At 35.7% G+C, this 15440-nt stretch overlaps 2 protein-coding genes across 3 annotated transcripts; both read right to left on the reverse strand.

Moving 5' to 3' along the window:
• Positions 1 to 4903: 4903 nt before the first annotated feature.
• On the reverse strand, positions 4904 to 9629 carry LOC127083564 (cucumisin). 2 transcript variants are annotated; one of them, XM_051023879.1, is made up of 11 exons: positions 9493 to 9627; positions 8797 to 8899; positions 8587 to 8675; positions 8072 to 8166; positions 7750 to 7990; positions 7015 to 7537; positions 6699 to 6802; positions 6327 to 6545; positions 6128 to 6239; positions 5829 to 6042; positions 4904 to 5565 (listed from the first exon to the last, which is right to left on the reverse strand). In XM_051023879.1, the coding sequence occupies exons 2-11, from the start codon at positions 8890 to 8892 to the stop codon at positions 4955 to 4957; spliced, it is 2304 nt and encodes a 767-aa protein (XP_050879836.1). In that variant the 5' UTR covers positions 8893 to 8899; positions 9493 to 9627; the 3' UTR covers positions 4904 to 4954. The 2 variants fall into 2 exon arrangements, with proteins under 2 accessions (XP_050879836.1, XP_050879833.1); XM_051023876.1 differs by having other exon boundaries at positions 8797 to 9629.
• Positions 9630 to 10116: 487 nt separating this feature from the next.
• Positions 10117 to 12775, reverse strand: LOC127080031 (protein MAIN-LIKE 2-like). Its single transcript, XM_051020367.1, has 5 exons — positions 12501 to 12775; positions 12329 to 12419; positions 11977 to 12241; positions 10244 to 10320; positions 10117 to 10149 (listed from the first exon to the last, which is right to left on the reverse strand). The coding sequence occupies exons 1-5, from the start codon at positions 12773 to 12775 to the stop codon at positions 10117 to 10119; spliced, it is 741 nt and encodes a 246-aa protein (XP_050876324.1).
• Between the last annotated feature and the right edge of the window lie 2665 nt (positions 12776 to 15440).

Raw genomic sequence — 15440 nt, forward strand, 5'->3', positions numbered from 1 at the left:
AACTATTACTGGGTTATCTCAGTATTTTGAAGGTCTGGTTAAAGAATTTGTGGTGAACATCCCTGAGGATATTTCTGATAAAAATAGCAAAGAATTTTGTAAGGTGTTTGTTAGAGGGAAGTGTATCAATTTTTCTCCAACTGTGATTAATAAGTTCCTAGGAAGAGGAACAGAAGGTGCTTGTGAACTAGAAGCCACAGACAATGAGTTCTGTAGGGAAATAACTGCTAGACAAGTCAAGGAGTGGCCTAGCAAGAAGCATCTTCCTGCTGGAAAGCTAACTGTGAAATATGCTATCTTGCACAAGATAGGGTCAGCAAATTCGGTACCAACCAATCACATCTCTACAATCTTAAATTCTCTTGGAAGACTCATATTTGTTATTGGAACCAAGCTAAATTTTGATTATGGTAGATTCATGTTTGAACAAATTGTCAAACATGCTTCTACAAATGCAGTGAAGCTGCCCATAGCTTTTCCCTCAATAATTTATGGGATAATCCTGAGGTAGCAACTTGGAATTCTGAGCACAAATGATCTTCCTAGTAGAAGAAAACCTCCCCTGTCAGTTTATTACAAAATTTTTTGAAGGCAATCATGTCAATGACATTTTCATGACATCTGCTGTGAAGAAGACAACCTCAAAAGGTGGTCTGATTGCTGAATTGAAAGAAACTTGTAAGGAATTGGAGACTGGGATAAGGGTAGCTAAAGCCAGGAAAGAAGCTTTGGAGGTTCTGATTGATAGCTTGGAGCAAGCTGATAGAGATAATGTTGAACAAGCCAAGGAAACAGAAGCCCAAACCTCTAGTGAGAGGTCTGAATCTCAAGATGAATCAAGTGGCAGTTCTGGTTCTGAAGCTGATAAAGATGCAAGCTCCTCTTACTGAGTTTTGTTGAAGATTGTTCCCCACTTTTCTGACGATGTGTTATTCTGGATGTTTTGATGGTGTTTTTTTTTGCAGTCTTGTTTTGATGCCTTGATGTATTTTTTCTGGGTTCTTTTTGATTCCTCTGGATTTTTATCTCAGCTTGTTAAGCTGTGTATGTTTGTGGTTCTGTAACACCTAACAATATGTTTTGACATTCTATGTGACAATCTGTTTGACTAATAGACATTTATTTTGTCTCATTGGTCTCTTTAGTCTCTTTTGGCTAAAAAGGGGGAGAAGTAGCTAAAGGAGCAGCTATGCTATAAAAGATGACAAAAGTAGCTATGTTATAAACATGACAGATGTTTTGTGTAGTACAGGTGATGTTGAAGGTGATATCAGATGGGGAGGTGTATGTTACAAGTGTTGTTGAAGGAGATGTTTGTGTTGAGTAGACTGAGGGGGAGAAGAAGCACATGTGTGTTTAATATGTGTTTACTAGTTGCTATTTTAGCTAGTAAATGTGTGTTTTATTACTTCTGCTGCTAAACTGCTGATGTGTTTTTTTTACTCTTGTGAACCAATGGTCTGATGTATGTTTTAGCCAAAATTTGCCAAAGGGGGAGTTTGTTGGTTCTATGTGTTGGCAGCAATTTTGGTAAAACCTGGAGTGTTCACAAGTTGTCACAAGTGTTGTCTTGACATAAGATAATATGTACCTGCAGGGTGTTTAAAATGTGAATATGCAGGATTTTACTGAGATGTCAGACCCGATATCATGACATCTGTATACAGAACATTTAGTCTGAATGTTATGTATTGTGTGATTGCATTTTTTATGCTAATCTATGTGTGATTGAAGAGATGATTGAATGCGTCATTCAATCAGTAATTACAACCAGATTGACTTATTTTCCAACGAGATATAATCAGCTGTCATGAGAAGATATGAATGGAAAATAGTTTTAGGGTTTTATGATGTCCAAGCCCAGCCAAACACTTCTATATAAATGACATGGAAAACCTGGTTTTATACACAAGAAATAACGAACAAAATATTGAGAGAGAATAAGGGTTTTAGTCTTGTGTGGTCGTGTGTATTGTGAGCCATTCATTCATCCATAGATGATTGAATTGGACTGATTTTGAGTTGCAATTTTTCCAATCTAAGCTTTGAAGCATGAGTGTGTGTTTACTTGATTAAAGCTTTTAAGCAAGATCAAGTATGTGTTCTTGAAGAGTGTCTTCTTTTCGTTGTAATTCTTGTTTTATAACACTGCTGTGATTGAAGGGGAGTGAGTAGGATCTCATATCTAAGAGTTCTTAGGTAGAAGTCACACAGGTAGATATTAGGTGAAAAGACTGTAACTTGAAGTTGTTTACTGAGAGTCTTTGAACTAGTTTTGTTTAGTGGATTTCCTTCCTGGCTTGGTAGCCCCTAGACGTAGGTGAGTTTGCACCGAACTGGGTTAACAACTGCTTGTGTCACTTGCATTACTGCTCTTTATCTTTTATCCTGTTTATATTGTTCAGATATTAGTGTCGTGACATTACCTTCGACATCTCATATCTGATACCAAAATTTTAGAATGTATTTGAAATGTGGTTTGAAATTGGTTTGAATGGAATTGAATGTGTAAATTGGTTTTTATATTTGAAAATGGAAATTGATTGGATTGAAATTTCTAGGTGTATGGTTTATGTAATGGACTCACACATGAAATTGTGACTTGAAAATATTTGGGATGGGATTGAATGGCCTTGAATATTGAATATCAATTAATGGTAGAATTGCATGTGGTATTGAATGAAGATGAATGTATTTGAATGTAAATTGGAAAACGAATTGAATCAATGGTTTTTTTGAATGGTGTAATGAATGTTATTTGTGGAAAATTGATGTAGTGTTAATTGCTGGCTTATAGTTTGCAAAGTGACTTTGGTTTCAAAATGAATCATGGTGAATTAAAGATGGATTATGGAGAAATGGAAATGGAGATTAGGGTTTGAGATATGTAAATGATGAGTTGACTTTTGGTCAACTGGTTGACCAAAAAGTCAACAATTAACCAAAAGTCAACTTAGGTAAAAATGTGTATTTCTTATGGACAAGTGAATATGGACCCCAATGTCTTTGAAATATGCCATGCTATTGACTGATCTTGAACAAAAGAACACCAACTAAGCAACATATCATGACCATGTAAAGCTTTAAATGAATTCCAATAAATGAATCAGGACCATGAATCTTTATCAAGCAAATGAACCATTTATAATGGATCAGATGAAGTAGATGAAACCTCAATCTTGAATGTGCACAACACTGATGATAATGCCATACTAAAAAACAAGGGTTTCAGGGGTTTGAAATGATATTGATGGTGCTTACAACCATAGTCCAAGAATTAGGGTTTTGATTCACTAAGAAGCCAAAGTTGAATCACTAATGGCGGGTACAATACACAAGCATCAAGAGCTACCCTTGGATTAGGGTTTGATTGATTGAGCCACCTCAAGTTGCTGATGAAATTTAGCTTCCACTAGGCGTAAGCACAAAGCCGCGAATTCAAGTCACCTGTATCCTTGTGTTGAACCATGCTTATGCAAATGAAATGAATGCTTATGTTGATATGCAAATGATTGGGTTTAGTGACCTATATGAACATTGTGAAGGGTATGATGAATTTTGGGGTATGTCAAAGTGGGGAAGGCTTGATACTGCGCTTGGAGGTTAAGTGCAATGGAAAACCATAACACAATACACAAAAAGACATCAGTTTTCTTCCATTTAGTGAGTTTTGTGGATTCAACATCAACCAATTTTGTGGTTAGGTTATCTTCATATCCCTGACCATGAAACCACATATCGACAGCACGAGCCCATATGTTGTAGTTGGCTGATCAGATTAGTTTTTCACATGGGATAAGCGAAACTTTAGTAAACGAGACGAAATCAACATCTCTCATGGCTTAAAGAAACAAAATCAGGACTGTTTGAATTTAAGTACAAATTTCCGAGAGTCGAAATGAAAAACGGAGACCGGATCTGTGACCGTTGGAGGGAGCCGAGTGGGGCGGCTGGAAAAAACGGTCGGATCGGGCGGTAAGGTGGTTTTACTTGGGAAATTTGAGAAGTGAGAGGCAAACTGGAATAATGACACGGTTTGTAAAAAAAAAAATCTCATTGGAAGATAGTGGGTCAACCGGGTAAAGCACGGCAAAAAGTTGTCTCTTAGTAGGCTCTAAATACCATATTAAATTATAAAAAACTAAGACATTTAGATTAAACCGTATTTTGAAAAACACTACAAATATTTTATTATATATAAAGAGATTACATCTAGTTACATGATATAATCGACATGAGACTATTCTATATTCAAATATTTTAAGATTATATATTTACATATATGTAACAGTATCCTTTAAACAATACAAATTAACTTTTACTCCAAATAAAAAAAAAAGTAACAAGAAGAAACAAAGCAGTGAACTCTGACTTTGAGGGAAATCTGGCTTTCACTAATGTTGGAAACATAAGCACTTCTAGTAGCTAGGGTGTTGGCTAACAATATGCCTAAGCAAGGTTAGATATTAAAGAGATAACAGCCTTATATTCTCTATCTTTCTCACCCTCACTATTTATACTCTTCATCATTGCAGTATAAGCCAACATCATGTGAAGGTCATGAACACAAAGGTGATAAAGTAAAAGTACACCATTTCGTGAGTAATTTCTTATCATGAGGCTACCTCTATTAAGGTAAAACTTAACTTATATAAAAGCAATCGATGGAACAAGTTTTCAGTTCAATAAATCCGATTACAGTAGATCCAAGAATCCATAGAATAGTTAGTTTCTAATACTGTAATTAATTTTCTAGTTGGATCTCAGGCATCCTCTATTCCATGTACCCATACATAGCAGTACTTCATCTTTTGTTTTGGTGTCTTTGTTAAAACCACTTTCTTCTATGTATATTTTTACTGCAATTATTTCATATTTTTATTTTTTTTAAACAAGTATACAATAAAAAAATACAAGTATGCAATTAATTTTCATCTTGATCAAAGTATACAACTTATCCAATAATAGTAATATAAAATAGTAAATTAAAAATTACAATATATAAGTAATTTATACGATATAAACTGGCACCGTTCACCGCTCGCTCATCAAATACAACAATGGGACTCCTCACTTGAAATTTACCATTGTCCCAAATCAAAGAAGCTGAACCAATTGATTTCTTCATTTTTCCATTTATAGTGAGAATAAATGTTTGTTTCTCTCCCAAGGATGTAAATGATAACAAGTCGGGGGTCACTGAAATGTTGAATCCTTTAGGAGCGGTTACAAATGCTCTATAGGTAGACATAGCAAGCCCTACATTTGTAACAGTCCTTTTAGAGCTTGCGTTCAAGTGATGTTTGGGCCGTTGGACTTTGAAAGCAAATGAAGGATAATTTAGGTCTCTAGGTATCATATATCCTCTCTCTGAGCAATTGATTATACTCTCTGTGATTTGGAGTAACATAGACATATCTAAACCTTGACCACATAAAAACCTAATATATTCTTCTTCATCTGCATCATATACTAAACCCGGATTCAAAGCCTTCATAGGGTCAACTTGTCCAGCTCCATACGCAAATTCTGCGTCATGGTTCTTTTCTGGGCTCATTTGTTTGGCTGCAACATAAGAAACACAAATTTTTTATATTAGTTTAATTAGTTTAAAACATACCGAGTACCTTTTGCTCACCTAAAATGAAATAAAGCTAAATCATGGTATATTATTTTCCTCAAAGGTAATTTCTCAATTGTTTATAACAAATAATTCATTTAAAAAGACAACTCTATTAAAATATTAATTAAAACTAAGAATGTGCTAAGTTTATATTTCTTGATGCACAGTATATTGATTAAGGTGAGACACTACTCATTTCTACTACCTGTCGTCATTAGAGCTGAGCGTATAGCAGCAGGTGACCATGTAGGATAAAAGGATTTTATATATGCTGCTGCACCAGAAACGTGGGGACACGACATTGATGTTCCAGACACAATATTGAACTCCAATTTTCTTTTCTCACCATGAAATTGAGAAATTGGAGACATTGGAGACCAACTGGCTAAAATGTCTACTCCAGGAGCAGTTAAATCAGGCTACAACATTATACAAAAAAAATAGTTAACAAATATTATTAAAATGATAGAATGTATTTAACATATTAATTCTATTAAAGGGAACCTTTAGAATTTCAGGCGTAGCATTATTAGGACCCCTTGACGAGAAAGAGGCAGCCATAGGTGCCAAAGTATCATTTGACTCATATGTTTTAAATATAGTTGCTACCGGATTCCTGCATATTGATTAATACAATAAACTCTAGATAAGTGTGGTTCTCTAAATTATTAATAGTGTATAATATATAATTTGCAATTGATACCTTCTAGACTTGATATATTTATGTACTTTGGCGGCATCCTTGGAATGAAGGTAACATCCAGGCAAGGGAAAAGAATTTGCGGTATCAAGAGATTTTTGACCTTGTACCAAGACACCCACAGCACCAACTCTATAGGCTTCAGAAGGTCCTATTCTGTCTTCACATAGAAGAATTTTACCCTTCACCAACTTGATATCCAACGAGTTGGCTGAGCAGTTCCTGCAATTTTAAAAATATTTCATCAAGTTATTGATTTTTCAATAATGATGCCTATTTTGGAGCAGACATGGAAATATTGGCTTAAATATATTGAGTATCTAATTTAAATGTTTTACATCATTTTCTAATTTAAATGATATGAAGACTAGTTACCTGGATGAATCTTTATCGAAGCCTGCTTCCTTATTTGGCGCATCACCAGCATAGATAATCGGCCACAGTTCTCCCTGAAGGTCAAATGTATTCAAAGAAGTACCCTACACATGAAGTAAATGTATTGAGATTATTGTTAATATTATCATTATATATAGAAAGTTAATTCATTAAATATAAATGTTATCAACTTACAAACTAAATCAGCTTGGCTTATATTTAAGAAAATGATACCATCGTATAACTATGTATTTTGAAGTCAAAAAAGATCAAATAACAGTTGTTCTTAAGTAGGATAGGAAAAAGAATGATTTACCTCGTAAATTTTGTTATCTCCTAATTTGACCTTTGTAACAAATTTTCTATCCATGGTGCTTGCAGCAACACTAATTGCCCAAGGTGAAAAATTTGTTAGGGACGAACTTTTTGGACCGAAGTTCCCTGCCGCAAGGACTGTTAGTATTCCCTTTTTCATTGCATGGAATGATCCAACTGAGAATGCATCCATAAAATGGATACTATCATCTGACTTTCCTCCAATAGAGACGGATAATATGTCAACTCCATCAATAACAGCATCGTCAAATGCTGCAAGAATGTCCACATCCTGACATTCATCAGACCAACATACTTTATAAACCGCAATTCTTGCTGAGGAAGCCCCTCCTCTTGTTGTTCCATGGCCAAGGCCTAACATACTTGTCCTGCTAACAGGGTTTCCCGCCGCTGTTGATGCTGTATGGGTCCCATGCCCAGTTGTGTCTCTTGGGGATAAGATATTATTTTTCAAGAAGTCTTCTCCATAATCATTTCTATAATATCTGGCCCCAATTATTTTGCTATAAAAAATAATAACTATTAGCATTTTAACATGAATTATATAAACAAGGATTTCTAGCAAGCAAGATATCGGTCTCAGAATGAAGATTAATTAACTCATACTTAAAATTTGTATTTAAATCAATTTGGTGATGTTAAAAGTATGAGTCATTAGAACTCCATCAAACAACCAACACCCACTTGCTTTTGATGGAATGTGATAGCATCTTACTTGTTGCATGTAAAATCAGAAGATTGGCAAATGCCTTTCCATTTGCTTGGTGGTGGACCATATCCTTTATCGTCGAAACTTTCTGATTCCGGCCAAATTCCAGAATCTATCACTCCAATTATGACATCATATTCATTGTATTCTCTCTCGACATATTCTGGAAATCCTATAAAATCCCAAGATCGGGTGGTAAGGAGCTGTCTCTTTTCATTTGGAAATACAGACACCACCCCATCAAGTCCTACACTTCCAATTTTCATAATTAACAAATATTCAAGTAGAAATGAAAGATACTTTGTTAGAAAAAATATTGTTTACGCACCAGCCATTCGGCGAGCTTCTTCCACCGTTAGCTTTGCAGCAAAGCCACTGAAGCTACGTTTGTAATGGTAGAGTACAGATTTTGATGTTGAATTACTAAAGTAATGAATACAAAAAACTAATAAGATAAATAGGTAAATATACTTTTTCAATTTATTTTCTTTCCAATATATAGCAAAAAGTTCAAAATTTTAGCAACGGGCCTAACCCTGTCAATATTGTCATTTCTAAAGCTTTAACCTTTGATATGGACCAAGATATATTTCGACAATATTATTGATAGACATGACTCTCGGGAAAAAAAAAAGTACTTATTGACATGCATGTCCATCGATAAATAATGACAATAATTTATGAAAATATGTCAATAAGATTTTTTCAGGATATTAGGCCTTCAACAATTCATCAAAAATGTTTCATTATCAATGTCTTTTTGACATTACCAAAGGCTTTTGGCCTTCCCTTATGATTATTTTCTTGTAATAAGTAACTAAAACTTCGATGAAATAATGTAACCTCTCAGCAACTTGATTTAACATATTTTGGTAAATGATCAGCGAAGACGCTTCATCATTTATGATCTTCCCGGTGTAGACAATGTAAGTCTGCAATAGGATGAAACATATTTATCATAAATCGGAAAAATACACTTATTCTAATTAAATTAATTAATTAAAAACAATGAAGTATGGAAAATTGATAAAGAGAAATGAATTATGTGTTTACCTTCATATTATCTTCAGAAGATGAGTAACATTTCACCAAAAGTGAAATAAGACCAAGAAGGATAAACAAAGAGCCAAGAGAAGGTCTACTATCCATTGTCAAGCTAGCAACGATACAACAAAAAATGGTTAATAGTATGTATACTATTGGATCATCAAAATCTCATAATATATGCATGCAGATTTCTTGGGATAAATTTGTTTTATATCTTTTTTTTTTTGGGGAAGAAATTCCCACTGATCAAGAAATGAACAAAAGAGTTAATGTAAAATTTATTTAGTGTCATTGAGGTTCTTAGAATTAACCATTAAGCTATTGTTTTTTTAAACTTTGGCTTCGTTAAAAAAACGTTTCTTATGAATCTCGTTGCATTTCTATATCGTGAAGACTCACATAGTCGATTATTCTAACCTTGTACATTTTTGGTCTCTAGGTCTAAGTATTTATAACTCATTGTGCAAAGTTAGAGCCTAATGCTACTGTTTCTCTATTACCTAAAACTACAAGCTATAAAAATAAACATAGGTAGAGAAATTAAAAGTCTTCTGCTCAATCCAATGAAAACATACTAAAATTAAAAGCAAAAATAAATAGGTTTTATTGAATAGGAGGAGTGGGATATTTTATTGCTGGAAGTTTAGATTTAATGCTCCCTTAGGGAAAAAAAAAGAAAGCTTGAAGACACAAATTTATCACCAAGATTGAGGAACCTTCTTAAGTTAAAAAGGAGTTCTTGCAGAATTTCAAGAATTTTCTTGGTAGAGGTGGTGAAATAAGGCACAAGTTTTCTATGTTTGCGGGGAAGCTATCATATATATATTGAACTTAGGTAGTGATACTGAATTCAGCTATTTATAATGTCAAATTATTTAGCTTGTTAAATGGTTTGATAAAGAGAGGATCACTTGAAATGAAAAATAATGTATGCAACTTTTACTTTAGTTGTAAATAGAAAATAACAGTGAAAGTAAAATTGGAATTGCATAATCATATTTAGTAATTACAACTCAGCTTGAATGCTTTTTATCACATTCCATGTCATATGTCTTGGTGCATTTCTATATCTCCTAATAAATTGTTAAATTCATCTTCATAAAAAGTTTTAACTCTAACTAGAAAAATGTTTAGACAATCCACTAAGAACTTTCATCGGACCCAGCTTCAACTACAACTTGAGTTGAAAAATGTTAAGACACTTATTATGTAAATAAAGGATTTTTTTTAGCTCAACCATTGAAGATGTGACTTTTATTTTATGCAAGTAGGTGCATATATATGTTAGGAGTGACAAGTTAAACAAGTATTTCAATTTTATCAACTTTATACTAAATGCTTATTTCCCTGATATATCATCTATTTACAAGTATTATTAACAAGAACTTAACAGAGAACAACACAAATGATTTACTTCAGACTAAATCTCTTAGAAAGAAATTGTCTTGATTACGAATAAGAATGCTACATAGTCATGTAAAAACGGCACTCTCTTCTGTCTTTGTTTTGTTGTTATTTCACCTCTATAGTCTTATATACAAAAAAAACACATGCTTAACCAAATAGATATGTGTATTTTTACTGAAGGAACTATTAGCAAATGTAATGATATTCTCTTTACTCCCCTATTTTTGCAATAATGAGGGTTACTCTCTCATCTCAAGATGATTTTTTTTAAGGTGGAAAACTTGTTTTTGGAGGTAGAGAAGTGGCGGAAAAAAAATGAAGTCATCTTGAAGCAACAACTTGTCTCATGCTATTTTATTCACCCTATCGTTGGTTATACAAACAATCTCCTTACATGTAAACTCAGCCCTAAACTCTTGATTATCATTGTTGGAAAATAAGAATTTTTTTTTTAAATATCCAAAAATTTCAAAAAAATTTCAAAAATATCCAATTTTTCAAAATAATTACACAAATGGCCAAAATTGGCCATTTTTTTTTTAAATTTTTTTTTATTTATAAATTTATGTTTTTTATTAAGTATATTAATTTATGTTCACACATATATTTTGTCTAAATTTTTTTATTTATTTATATATATATATATATATATATATATATATATATATATATATATATATATATATATATATATATATATATATTAATTTATATATATGTATTAATTTATATATATATATATATATATTAATATAATTTATAAGTAATTAATATTATTTGTAAATTTTTGGAAAAAAAATTAATTTATATATGTATAAAGATATGATAGACAATATTTTTAAAGATAAAGATAAAGATATAAAGATAATAAACAGAAAATATTTTTATTTAAATAATAGACAAGGCAAATATTACAAAGATATGATTAATCACATATGATGCGGTCCCTTGTACGATCCGCACGGGGGAGGTCTAGTTACTCGCCTAGACGGTTCACGTGGTGGTGGTGCTTCCCTATTACCACCCCTTGCCCTAACGCGCCCCCTTGCCGCTTGCCGTTGTGGTTCGGTCGAAGTCCCTTCAGTGCTGTAGGAAAGACGGGTCCCCTCTGCGCCCTCGAAGCTTTGTCTCGGTGGGACAAACTGACTACTGCTGGGTGCGCCCTCGAATTGTGGTCTTTGGTAGTTTAGGGTTGAATCGGGTTGGCCAAAGTGCAATGTTTGTTGTGGTATGTAGTAGTCCTGTTGGTAGTCCTCTTGTATACCCGTGTCGGGGCTAGGTGGAGGACTGGAAGAGCTTGGGAAATTGCTGTGTTGGAATTGTTGGGATTGGTGGAAGTAGGGGGATTGATATTGTGGTAGGTGTTGGGACTGTTGATGGTGGTGGGAATGTTGAGTTTGTTGTTGGTAGTCTTCATGGTATTGGGATTGAGTTTGTGGTATGTATTGTTGATTTGGTTGGGGGGTGGACATGTGTTGTGGTTGTTGTTGTTGGTAATATGGTGGTGGTGGTTGTTGTTGGTAATAAGGTGGTGGTGGTTGTTGTTGGTAAAATGGTTGTGGTGGTTGTTGTTGGTAATAAGGTGGTGGTTGTTGTTGTTGGGAATACTGTGGTGGTTGTTGTTGTTGGAAATATGGCTGTTGCATCCGGGGATCGTCCAAATAGAACGGGTCAGACACAATCATTTCTGGATTGGTATTTGCTCTATACCATTCGACATATTCCCTTGTCGGCTTCATTTCGTTGGGCGCCACCGGAATTGTAGAACATAGTGGGCACGGTCTTTCCACATTTTTCGAAACTCCTTAGCAAATTCCTTCCAATTTTGGGCATACCACTGGTGGCTGACTTTTTTTAGATGCCAAGGTTCCATGGACATTGGGGGGCCTGGGATGTCTTGATGCATTCCGAATTGAAGCTTGACACGGTCACTTTGGTGCATCTCCACAGTGGTGAACCGCATTATGGCCGTTTTTGCTGTCCAAACAGCTGCATCTTCGGGGTTTGGTTGATGTTCCAATCCCAAATATGGCCTCCAAATAAACTGCAAAGAAAAAAGTAAATATGTTATTTATCGAGAATGCATGACATTAATAAATCAGTTAGAAGTTGAGTGATTTAGTGGTAATACATCCTGTGCTCGGAGACGATCCAACAGTTGACGATAAAATATAATTTTATTTTTGGGGGTAAGACTGTAATCCAGTCCGGTTGTAATGAACCTAAACAAAAAAAGATAAATAATATTAGTTACAAATATTTATAGAATAAATATACAAAATGAAATAAGATCATAAATTTACCTAGTTGCGTAGGGGAAGGAGTAGTCATTAGGATTTTCTGGGGCTAGCCTCGGCAATCTCCACCACCCCCATGTTTGAAGCAAAAAAGCACATCCAGAAAATGTACAGTGCTCATTTTGTGCATTTTTACACAAAGAGCTATATAGGAATGCTAATACTGCAGAACCCCAACTATATGTGCTTATTCTATCAATGTCCCCGAGCAAACTCAAGTACATAAAATTTATGCTATTTCCCGTCCCTTCGGGAAATAGCAAGTTCCCAAACAATAGCATAATGTAAACACGGGTTTTTATGACTTTTTCTTGTTCGGAGGATTCCTCAGTCAAAGTTATGGAGTCGTGGTACAATTGTAGGCTAGATAATTTAATACCCTGACCCCTTGCTTTGGCAGACCCCTCACCCTCGACCAGATCTACCCCCAACATTTGAACACATATTTGGTTAGGCTGTTGAACATTTCCGGTCACAGGCTTACCATCTATTCTAAGACCTAAAAGCATGTACACGTCCTCTAATGTGACGGTACATTCACCAGTTGGTAGGTGAAAGGTGTGTGTCTCAGGTCTCCAACGTTCACACAGAGCCAAAATGAATTTGGCATCAATGGTGGCATTTACGACATGCATTACATGACCGAAACCCGCACGCTCTATGTAAGGTACGCACCATGGGTCTGGATAAGGCATTGGGTGTGAACGTTGACGAAATTTCTTGGGATCCTTTAAAAACAAACAATATAAAAAATCATTATATTGGACTTTTAAAAAACTAATTACAAACATACGAAAGAGGCAATGTTCAAGAAAAACTTACGAATGAGGCAATGTTTGCCCTAATTCCTCTGTGTTCTTGGCCCATGGTAAGAAGCGACATGACTGCAATGTAGGAAGAAGCTTGGTGGATAAGAAGTTTCGCCTGAGTTCTCTGAATAAAAGTGTTAGTGGTTGATGAAAACTTGCAAGAATGACCCTCTATTTATACTCGTTTTCAAGTAGACTGAATATGCAAAAATGTGACAAGTGTAAGGCATGTGTGGTAGTGTTGGCATGCATTGGTGGAATCTGATGATGCAGAAACGTGACAAGTGTAAAGCATGCGTGGGAATCTTGCATGCATAGGTGCAGACTAGGTGGGAGTTGTCTTGTCTTGGGGAAGACTTGGTGGAATCTGATGATGCAAAGGTGTGACAAGTGTAAGGCATGCGTGGGAATCTTGCAGAATAGGTGCAGACTAGGTGGCAGTGTTGGCATGCATAGGTGCAGACTAGGTGGGAGTTGTCTTGTCTTGGGGAAGACTTGGTGGAATCTGATGATGCAAAGGTGTGACAAGTGTAAGGCATGCGTGGGAATCTTGCAGAATAGGTGCAGACTAGGTGGCAGTGTTGGCATGCATAGGTGCAGACTAGGTGGGAGTTGTCTTGTCTTGGGGAAGACTTGGTGGAATCTGATGATGCAAAGGTGTGACACGTGGAAGGCATGCATGGGAATCTTGCAGAATAGGTGCAGACTAGGTGGTAGTGTTGGCATGCATTGGTGCAGACTAGGTGGTTATGGGTAATCGATCTTAAAATTCACCAAAAGTTTAATTGATTCGAATGAAAAAAATAAATTAAAACAATAATTGATATCAATATTTTGGTGTCTAAATATATTTCTCGAACACATTTACATTAGCATATTTTGTTACTATGATGCATAATAGAACAAAGCCACAAGCAGAAGCTGTCCATAGCTGTAACTCTGGGATCCCTAAATCTCTTGCCACTCTTCCAGCCAACCCGAAAGTTCCATCAGCATGGAAGGATTCACATGACTAGGTGGGAGTGTTGCATTCAAGGGTGTGACACGTGTAAGGCATGCGTGGGAATCTCTGAGACTTGGTGGTGAAGACTTGATGGGGAACAGGCATGCGTGGGAATCTCTGAGACTTGGTGGTGAAGACTTGATGGGGAACAGGCATGCGTGGGAATCTCTGAGACTTGGTGGTGAAGACTTGATGGGGAACAGGCATGCGTGGGAATCTCTGAGACTTGGTGGTGAAGACTTGATGGGGAACAGGCATGCATGGGAATCTCTGAGACTAGGTTCAGGCTATAGGTGGATAGGTTGGCATGCATTAGTACAGACTAGGTGGGAGTGTTGCATTCAAGGGTGTGACATGTGTAAGGCATGCGTGGGAATCTCTGAGACTTGGTGGTGAAGACTTGATGGGGAACAGGCATGCGTGGGAATCTCTGAGACTTGGTGGTGAAGACTTGATGGGGAACAGGCATGCATGGGAATCTCTGAGACTAGGTTCAGGCTATAGGTGGATAGGTTGGCATGCATTAGTACAGACTAGGTGGGAGTGTTGCATTCAAGGGTGTGACACGTGTAAGGCATGCGTGGGAATCTCTGAGGTATTCACAATATCTTCACAGCAATCTTCACACACATATCTTCACAGCAATCTTCAGTAAGATTCTTGCAGTATAAATATCCACACACATTTTCAAAGGGATTCACAATATCTTCACAGCAATCTTCACAAAACCTTGACAATATCTTCACAAAACCTTCACAAAACCTTCACAAAACCTTCACAAAACCTTCACAAAACCTTCACAAAACCTTCACAAAACCTTCACAATGTCTTCACAAAACATGTCATCTTCTTCACAATACAAAGTCAAAGCTCACGTCAACGGTGAGACTTATGAATGTGATATGTCTGGCTTCCTATTTAGAAACACCGAATGCACTCGGTTTTGTCTAAATAGAGGAGCTGACTTCTCTTATCTGAAAAGGAAGATTGAGTCCAAACTAAGACAACCCGTGTCCCAAAATTTTTATCAACAACCTTTTTTTTCAGAAACAACTCTGTCAAGTTTTATAAGTCATTGATTCAAAATGACATGGAGACACAATACATGCTTCGTAACCATGAGTACTCTGGTTA

The sequence above is a fragment of the Lathyrus oleraceus genome, chromosome 5 (assembly GCF_024323335.1).
Source record: "Lathyrus oleraceus cultivar Zhongwan6 chromosome 5, CAAS_Psat_ZW6_1.0, whole genome shotgun sequence".
Taxonomy (NCBI): Eukaryota; Viridiplantae; Streptophyta; class Magnoliopsida; order Fabales; family Fabaceae; genus Lathyrus; species Lathyrus oleraceus.

What these genes read in the sequence shown, in the direction of transcription:
- LOC127083564 (XM_051023876.1), bottom strand. Translation starts at nt 8,892, where the DNA reads ATGGATAGTAGACCTTCTCTTGGCTCTTTGTTTATCCTTCTTGGTCTT. An exon ending in TTCGATAAAGATTCATCCAG is followed by an intron (nt 6,546 to 6,698) that starts GTAACTAGTCTT and finishes TTAAAATTGCAG; the next exon opens with GAACTGCTCAGCCAACTCGT. An exon ending in AAATATATCAAGTCTAGAAG is followed by an intron (nt 6,240 to 6,326) that starts GTATCAATTGCA and finishes ATCAATATGCAG; the next exon opens with GAATCCGGTAGCAACTATAT.
- LOC127080031 (XM_051020367.1), bottom strand. Translation starts at nt 12,775, where the DNA reads ATGCTATTGTTTGGGAACTTGCTATTTCCCGAAGGGACGGGAAATAGC. An exon ending in TCCTTCCCCTACGCAACTAG is followed by an intron (nt 12,420 to 12,500) that starts GTAAATTTATGA and finishes TTTTTTGTTTAG; the next exon opens with GTTCATTACAACCGGACTGG. An exon ending in ATCGTCTCCGAGCACAGGAT is followed by an intron (nt 12,242 to 12,328) that starts GTATTACCACTA and finishes TTTTCTTTGCAG; the next exon opens with TTTATTTGGAGGCCATATTT.